The 9,820-nt window shown below is 38.7% G+C and overlaps 1 protein-coding gene across 1 annotated transcript; it reads left to right on the top strand.

Moving 5' to 3' along the window:
* Positions 1–3,284: 3,284 nt before the first annotated feature.
* Positions 3,285–4,246, top strand: LOC125124276 (olfactory receptor 18-like). Its single transcript, XM_047774423.1, has one exon. It carries the CDS (start codon positions 3,401–3,403, stop codon positions 4,244–4,246), a length of 846 nt encoding a protein of 281 aa, XP_047630379.1. The 5' UTR covers positions 3,285–3,400.
* The last annotated feature ends 5,574 nt before the right edge of the window (positions 4,247–9,820 follow it).

Below are 9,820 nucleotides of genomic sequence, written 5' to 3'. Positions count from 1 at the left end.
AGAAATGGCAAAAAAAAAAAAGACAAAAAAAATAAAGCTGGGTCTTACCCCTGGCCATGGGACCTTCCCTGGTGCTAAACTCCTCAGCTATAAACAAAAGGGTTTATGATCAGGAAAGCAGGGCTACCAGGTGCCTTAAAATGAGCTCAACATCATTATCAGGAAACTCAAGTCAAAACCCCATTCACATATCACTTCTCATGTGTGAGGATGGTGATTATACACAAAAAATAGACAACAAATATTGGTGGGGGGTGTGCAGAAAATGGAGTCATGTACCTGGTATGTAGGAATGAATATTGTTTCAGCTATTATGGAAAACAGAATGGCAGTCTCCTAAAAACTAAAAATATCTGCTAATTGAAATAGAACTTCCACATGATCTAGCAACTCCACTTCAGGGTATATCCCAAATAAGTGAAATCAGGACTTCAAAGAAATATCTGCCCTCCTGTGTTTGCTTCAATATTATTCAAATAAATGAAAATAAGGAAACAACCATTGTGTCTTCTGACAGATGTGGAGATAAAGGAAATATGGTATGTGTATATATAGACATATACAGAGACAATGGATTATTATTCAGCTAGAAAAAAAAGGAAATCCTGCCACTTGTAACAACATGGTGGGAACTGGAGGGCATTATACATAGTGAAATACACCAGACATAGAAAGACATATGCTGTATGATCTCACTTATATGTAGAAGCTAAGAAAATCAGACTCATGGGATAATCTGGTTTAGATATGTATTTGAGAGGAGCAGGAGGTGGAGGAAGTGGGAAGATTTTGGTCAAAGGGCTCAAACTTTCATTTATAAAATGACAAAATTGGGGGATTTAATTTACAGTATGATAACAATGGTTAAAAATTCTTTATTGTATTCTTGAAATCTGCTGAGAGAGATCTGCTTAACTATTACCACACACACACACACACACACACACACACAAAGAGTAAGTGAGGTCATTGATATGTTAGTTGACTTGATTGTGATAATCATCATGATGTCAGTGTGTATTAAATAATCATTTTGTACATCTTTTGAAAGCCTACACAAGGGCAACCAAAATGTATGCAATTTTCTCTACCAAACTTCAATACACTGGATAAAAAGAAAACAATGAAGCAGTGTTATTCCACCACTACAGAAGAGACTCCAAAATAAGGAAAATGGTCTCAGACACCAGATATTTTACTGAGATGGTATTGTTTTGAAAAAATAACCCTGTATAAATTTTTTGAGTATTTTTAAAATTTCGTTATTGTTTAATCATTGACAAAATCTCTGTCTAATGCCTAACTATGCCATTTTCATTGTCACCAATGCTGGGTGATTATGTGCACTTAACTAAGCTGTGCTTATTGAAATTCAAAGTCCACCAAAGCCAGTGATGTGATGTATAAACTATGAATTTTAAAACGCAACCCTGATCTTTGAATAATTGCTTATTTTATGAAGGAGGAAAGTCAGAAAAAAAAGACTGCAAATCTCTGAATATCACGTAAATTTTTTCTTCATTTCTTTTTATGACCACACTTGTGGCATATGTACGTTCCTGGACTAGGGGCCAAACTGGAGCTGTAGCTTCCAGCCTACACCACAGCCTCAGCAACACTAGATCCAAGCCACACCTGTGACTTACGCAGCAGCCTGCGTCAATGCAGGATTCTTAACCCAGTGAGTGAGGCCAGGGATTGAACCTGCATCCTCAAAGATGCTATTTTGGATACTTAAACTGCTGAGCCACAACAGGAATTCCCCATTTGTTTTCTTGCTATGAATATTCATCGCTCATTTAGAATATAAATGACATAGTCCTGCATTTCAAATAGATTTATAAATACTCTAAATGAAGGAAATATCTAGAATTGGGGGTTTTTTGGTTTTTTGTTTTTACATATACTTATATAATGATTTTTTTCCATTATGGCTGGTTTACAGTGTTCTGTCAATTTTCTACTGTACAGTGTGACCCAGCTATACATACATGTATACATTCTTTTTTTTCACATATTATGCTCCATAATAAGTGACCTGACATAGCTCCCAGTGAAATAAGTTTTATGCAATTCTCTATTGATGTCTTTATTTTTGTTTTTAATTTTCCCACTGTACAGCAAGGGAATCAAATTATCCTTACATGTACACATTACAATTACATTTTTTTCCCCCACTCTTTGTTCTGTTGCAACATGAGTATCTAGACAAAGTTCCCAATGCTACTCAGCAGGATCTCCTTGTAAATCTATTCTAAGTTGTGTCTGAGAAGCCCAAGCTCCCGATCCCTCCCACTCCCTCCCCCTCCCATCAGGCAGCCACAAGTCTCTTCTCCAAGTCCATGATTTTCTTTTCTGAGGAGATGTTCATTTGTGCTGGATATTAGATTCCAGTTATAAGTGATATCATATGGTATTTGTCTTTGTCTTTCTGGCTCATTTCACTCTGTATGAGAGTCTCTAGTTCCATCCATGTTGCTGCAAATGGCATTATGTCACTCTTTTTTGTGGCTGAGTAGTATTCCATTGTGTATATATACCACATCTTCTGAATCCAATCATCTATGGAAATCAAAACTACCATGAGATACCACCTAACACCAGTCAGAATGGCCATCATTCATAAATCCACAAATAACAAGTGCTGGAGGGGCTGTGGAGAAAAGGGACCCCTCCTGCACTGCTGGTGGGAATGTAAACTGGTACAGCCACTATGGAGAACAGTTTGGAGATACCTTAGAAATCTATACATAGAACTTCCATATGACCCCACAATCCCACTCTTGGGCATCTATCCGGACAAAACTCTACTTAAAAGAGACACATGCACCCGCATGTTCATTGCAGCACTATTCACAATAGCCAGGACATGGAAACAACCCAAATGTCCATCAACAGATGATTGGAATCAGAAGATGTGGTATATTGATGTCTTTAAATTCAAATTATATTTTTTTCTTCAGGAGGAAGGGAAAGTCTTATTGTATCCTTTTTCTAAAGAAATAAGATGTGGTTCACTGAGATCACAGATGAAGCATATCTAATGTCCTTGCTCCCTTTTACTCTTCAGTATTTTATAAAGTCAGAGAGAATAGAAAGAGATGACTAACACGAGAATCAATGAGAAAACAAATCTAAGCAGAAAAAAATTGTCATGCTGAGAAATATTGCTGAAGGTACTAAGGTGTATAACCTTTCAAATGAATTGCTTATATCCAAAATATGGACAGGGTTCTACATTCCCCCTTACTTGTTTCTTTATTACCCACCCTCTTTTCTTTTTAAAAAGGTGTCCAAGGTACATAGACCTGGAAATCTAAGTAGTGTCTCAGAATTCTTCCTCCTGGGAATCTCAAATGATCCAGAACTGCAGCCCCTCCTCTTTGGCCTGTTCCTGTCCATGTACCTGGTCACCATGTTGGGAAACATGCTCATCATCTTGGCTGTTGCCTCTGACTCCCACCTCCACACCCCCATGTACTTCTTCCTCTGCAACCTGTCCTTGGCTGACATGGGCTTCATCTCCACCACAGTCTCCAAGATGATTGTGAACATCCAAACTCACAGCAGAGTCATCTCCTATGCAGGCTGCTTAACTCAGATGTCTATTTTCATCCTTTTTGGATGTATGGATGGTACTCTTCTGACTGTGATGGCCTATGACAGGTTTGTGGCCATCTGTCACCCACTGCACTACCCAGTCATCATGAACCCACGCTTCTGTTGCTTCTTAGTTTTGCTATCTTTTTTGGTCAGCCTTTTGGACTCCCAGCTGCACAATTTGATTGTGTTACAAGTTAACTGCTTTAAGGATGTGGAAATTTCAAATTTCTTCTGTGACCCTTCTCACCTCTTCAATCTAGCCTGTTTGGACATCTTCACCAATAACATTGTCACATATTTTAGTGGTGCCATTTTTGGTGCTATTCCTTTTTCAGCAATCTTTTTCTCTTACTATCAAATTCTTTCCTCCATTCTGAGAGTTCCCTCATCAGGTGGGGGGTATAAAGCCTTCTCCACCTGTGGTTCTCACCTGACAGTTGTTTGCTTATTTTATGGAACAGGTATTGGGTTGTACCTCAGCTCAGCCATCTCACTTTCCCCCAGGAATGATGCAATGGCCTCGGTGATGTACACTGTGGTCACCCCAATGCTAAACCCCTTCATCTACAGTCTGAGAAACAGAGACATGAAAAGGGCCATGAGGAGGTTCCTCAGCCAAACAAACCTGGGCCACCCATTTTGAGCATAGGTTAGAAAATGAAGCAAAATTAAACATGTAGACTTGAATATCCTACCTTTCTCATCGCATCCTCTTTGTAGCTCTTATGACCTTTACTCTTCTCCTTGCTTAACATCTGAATATTGCTGCTTTTTTATGTCTTTAAATGGACTTGGGGAGTTTTCCTGGATACTTTTTATATAATAATCTCTGCACGATTTAATATTATTACATCTAAGGCTAATTTATGATTTATTTTCTATTTTTAACCTGTAATTCAATAAATTTTATTACATTTATAGTTACACAACCAACATCACAAATATTATAGCATTACCATCCCAAACCCCCAGTCCATCCCCACCGCCCTCAACCAGTCTCCTTTGGAAACAATAATTTTTTCAAAGTCTGTGAGTCAGTATCTGTTCTGCAAAGAAGTTCGTTGTATCTTTTTTTAGATTCAACTGTAAGTGATAGCATATAATGTTGTCTCACTGTCTGACTAACTTCACTTAGCATGATGATTTCTAGGTCCATCCATGTTGCTGCAAATGCCATTATTTCTTTCCTTTTAATGGCTGAGTAATACTCCATTGTGTATATGTACCACATCTTCTTTATCCACTCCTCTGTCAATGGACATTTAGGTTGCTTCCATGTCTTGGCTATAGTATATAGTGCTGCAATGAAACATTGGAGTAAATGTATCTTTTCAAGTCATGGTTTTCTCTGGATAGATACCCAGGAGTGGGATGCCTGCATCAAATTGTAATTCTATTTTTAGCTTTTTAAGAAGTTTCCACACTGTTTTCCCTAGTGGTTATAATTTATAGTTTAACATTGGTGCACCAAGAATCCTAGAATGATGAACAACTCAGATAGATATAGATAGATAGATAGATAGATAGATAGATAGATAGATTAAATGTACATCTTTTCCACAGCTCCTGTGTATTTATCATAGTAATTTCTATTTATTAATTCTATGTGTGGAGGATATCTGTCATGATATTTGTTACACTTTCTTAGCCATGGGTTTTATTCAAATTATCTGGAAAGAATGAAAATACTGACAACTGTGTCTTTACACCAGAGATTCTGATGTAATTGGTTTCATGTGTGCCTTGATAATGACATTTTTTTTTTTTACTTTTTAGGGCCACAACTGTGGTATATGTAATTTCCCAGGCTAGGTGTCTAATCAGAGCTGTAGGTGCTGGCCTGTGCCACAGCCACAGCAACACAGGATCTGAGGCACATCTGCAAGCTACACCACAGCTCATGGCAACACTAGATCCTTAACCTACTGAGTGAGCCCAGGGATAGATCCCCATCCTCATGGGTACTAGTCCAGTTCCTAACCCCCTGACCCACAATGGGAACTCCAAGATTTTTTTTAACTGAACGAAAGATTCTTTAAATTATGTAGTGCTTTCCAATTTTCAAAATCTCAGGGGAAAATAGGATGAAGGGGAAATAATAAGATGTGAGGCTCACTTACTCCCACAAATACATTGAACATTCATTTACATGTGGAACTATTTGCACAAAAAAATTGTTGAACACTGACCAAAGACCTCAGGATTCTGATAAACAATAAAAACTTCATGAAACCAGGTAGGACAAAAGAAAGAAGAAAAAGAAAGAATGGGAACTTAAGCAGGATGGGACCTGCACCACTAGGAGAAAGCTGGAAAGAGGAAAACTCCTTCAACCTGGGAAGTCCCCCCACCAGTGAAGAGATCAGCTGTGACAGAGGAGGAGCTTTGGAATATTGGAGGAGAACACAGCCTCCAATCATTAGTTAAAATGGAAACAATCCTCCACAAAAGGTCAGTGCTACCACCTTGCACTTCTCAACCTTATGCTGGTGCAGACAGTGGTTGGAACTTGAAAACTCTGACTTTAGCAATCAGACTCAGAGAGAGATGGGACTGGCTCCCTGGATAAAACTGTGGTTGGCCACGCAGAAATAATCTGGAGGTACTAGAGTATAAGGAGGCCACATCTGAGGGTGTAAGCTGAGGAATCTTGGTTGGGCTTAGAGACTAGGGGCCTTTGTCTGGGGGCTCTGTAAGGTAGGGGTGGGGTCTACCACTATGGCCTTGCTCTCTGTATTCTCTCTCAAGCTGTAGGACACCAACTGCTTCAGCTCTTGGAGCCACACTGCAGTAGGTGCTGCCTAGCAATAGCTAGGGAGAAGCCCTACCCTCATGTCTAGAGAAATCAGTGCAGGTGAAGTGCCCAGGGGAATAAAACAAGCTCCTGGGCTCCTGTGGGTACATGTAAGCCACTACCGCCCCAAGAACTCCTGGACTAGGCACCTGCTGCTGCATCTACTTACTTCCTGGCAAGGGGATAATAAACATAGAAAGGTGGAAATATGAGATTATAAAGAAATAGCTTTCAGACAAAGGAACAAGACAAAAACACAGTAAAACAACTAAATTATGAGGATATAGGCAATCTACATGAAAAATATTTTATTTATTTTTTATTGTTATTTCCCCAATACGATTTTTTTTCTACTGTACACCATGGGGACCCAGTTATACATACATGTATATGTTCTTTTTTTTCTCCCATTATCTTGCTCTGTCATAAGTAACTAGACAAGTTCTCAGTTCTACACAGCAGGATCTCATTGCTGATCCATTCCAAAAGCAACAGTTTGTGCCCATTATCCCCAAGCTCCCAATCCATCCCACTACCTCCCCTTGCCCTCAGGTGACCAGAAGTCTATTATCCAAGTCCATTATTTTCTTTTCTGTGTAAAGTTTCATCTGTGCTATATAATAGATTCCAAAAAGAAAACAAAAAAAAACTTACAGAATGGGAGAAGATAGTTTCAAATGATGCAACTGACAAGGGCCTAATCTCTAAAATATACAAACAACTTCTACAACTCAACAGCAAAAAAGCCAACAACCCAATTGAAAGATTGGCAAAGGACCTAAATAGACATTTCTCCAAGGAAGATATACAGATGGCCAACAAGCAAATGAATAAATGCTCCACATCACTGATTATTAGAGAAATGCAAATCAAAACTACCATGAGATACTACCTTACACCAGTCAGAATGGCCATCATTAATAAGTCCACAGATAACAAATGATGGAGGGGGTGTGGAGAAAAGGGAACCCTCCTGCACTGTTGGTGGAAATGTAAGCTGGTACAGCCACTATGGAGAACAGTTTGGAGATAGCTTAGAAAACTATACATAGAACCACCATATGACCCAGCAATCCCACTCTTGAGCATATATCTGGTAAAAACTCTACTTAAGAAAGACACATGCACCCGCATGTTCATTGCAGCACTATTTACAATAGCCAAGACATGGAATCAACCCAAATGTCCATTGTTGGATGATTGGATTAGGAAGATGTGGTGTATATACATGATGGAATACTACCCAGCCATAAAAAAGAATGAAATAATGCTATTTGCAACAACATGGATAGAACAAGAGACTCTCATACTGAGTGAAGTAAGTCAGAAAGAGAAAGACAAATGCCATATGATATCACTTACATCCGGACTCTAACATATGGCACAAAGGAACCGTTCCACAGAAAAGAAAATCATGGACTTGGAAAGGGAGGGAGTGGAAGGGACTGGGAGCTTGGGGTAAACAGATGAAGAATGTTGCCTTCGGGATGGATGAGCAATGGGATTCTGCTGTGTAGCACTGGGAACTCTTGTCTAGTCAATTATGATGGAACATGTAATGTGAGAAAAAAGAATCTACACATGTATGTGTAATTGGGTCACCATGCTCTACAGTAGAAAAAATATATATACACACACACACATAAATGATTAAAAATATAAAGGACACACACAAAACAAAGATTCCGGATATGTGACTTAATAATAATGGCCAGTCTGACTGGTGTTAGGTGGTATCTCGTGGTAGTTTTGATTTTCATTTCTCTAATAATCAGTGACATTGAGCATTTTTTCATGTGCTTGTAAATATTTTAGGGTGATGATAATAAAAATGATCTAAGATATTGGAGCTCCCATCATGGTTCAGCAGACGGGAACCTGACTAGTATCCATGAGGACACAAGTTCAATCCCTCGCAACACCAGCTCACAGCAACACCAGATCCTTAACCCACTGAGCAATGCCAGAGATTGAGTCTGCATCATCATGGATACCAGTCAGGTTCTTAACCTGCTGAGCCACAACAGAAACTCCCACTTTTTTTGATAAATCTTTAGCCAGAGTCATCAAGAAAGAAAAGGGAGAGGGTTGAAAAATATAAAATAAGAAATGAAAAAGGAGAAATTACATCTGACACCACATAAATACAAACGGTCTTAAGAGCCTGATATAAGCAACTATACGCCAATAAGATGGACAACCTAAGAGAAATGGATAGATTCTTACAAAGTTACAACCTACCAAGACTGGAACAGGAAGAAATAGAAAATATTAATAAACCAATCACAACTACAGTTATTGAAATTGCAATTTAAAAACTTCCAAAAAAACAAAGTCCAGGACCAGATGACCTCACGGGTAAATTCTAACAAACATTCAGAGAGAATTAAGACCTAGTCTTCTGAAACTCTTGCAAAAAAATTGCAGGGTAAATAACACTCCCAAACTCATTGAATAGGCCACCATCACCCTTATACTTAAACCAGACAAAGATACCACAAAAAAGAAAATTACAGGGAATATTGCTGATGAACATAGATGTAAAAACCCTCAATAAAATTCTAGCAAAACAAATCCAAATATGTATTTAAAATATCATACACCATGGCCAAATAGAATTCATCCCAGGAATGTAAAGACTCTTCAAAATCCACAAATCAATCAATGTGATATGCCACATTAACCATCTGAAAAATAAAAACCCATATGATCATCTCAATAGAGGCAGAAAAATGTTTCCACAAAATACAACTTTTTTTTTTTTGGTCTTTTTGCTATTTCTTTGGGCCGCTTCTGCGGCTTATGGAGGTTCCCAGGCTAGGGGTCTATCGGAGCTGTAGCCACTGGCCTACGCCAGAGCCACAGCAATGCGTGATCCGAGCCACATCTGCAACCTACACCACAGCTCACGGCAACGCCGGATCATTAACCCACTGAGCAAGGGCAGGGACCGAACCCGCAACCTCATGGTTCCTAGTCGGATTCGTTAACCACTGCGCCACAATGGGAACTCCACAACATCTATTTTTTATAAAAACTCTTCCAAGAGTGGATATAGAGGGGATCTAACTCAACATAGTCAAAGCCAGATATAACAAAACCATAGCTAACATCATTCGTAATGGTGAAAAAATGAAAGCATTTCCTCTAAGATCAGAAACAAGAGAAGGATGTCCACTCACCACTGTTGTTCTACATAGTTTTGGAAGTCCTAGCCATGGAAATCAGAGAAGGAAAGAAAATAAAAAGGAATCCAAATTGGAAAAAAAGAGGCAAAACTATCACTGTTTGCAGATGACATGATATATAATACCTAGAAAAACCTAAAGAGACTACCAGAAAACTATTAGAGGTCAACAATGAATTAAGAAAAGTTGCAGGATACAAAATTAATACACAGGAACCAATTGCATTTCTGTATAC

The sequence above is a fragment of the Phacochoerus africanus genome, chromosome 4, assembly GCF_016906955.1.
Source record: "Phacochoerus africanus isolate WHEZ1 chromosome 4, ROS_Pafr_v1, whole genome shotgun sequence".
NCBI lineage: Eukaryota > Metazoa > Chordata > Mammalia > Artiodactyla > Suidae > Phacochoerus > Phacochoerus africanus.
This window is presented reverse-complemented; position numbering and strand designations above follow the sequence as displayed.

What these genes read in the sequence shown, in the direction of transcription:
- LOC125124276 (XM_047774423.1), top strand. Translation starts at nt 3,401, where the DNA reads ATGTACCTGGTCACCATGTTGGGAAACATGCTCATCATCTTGGCTGTT.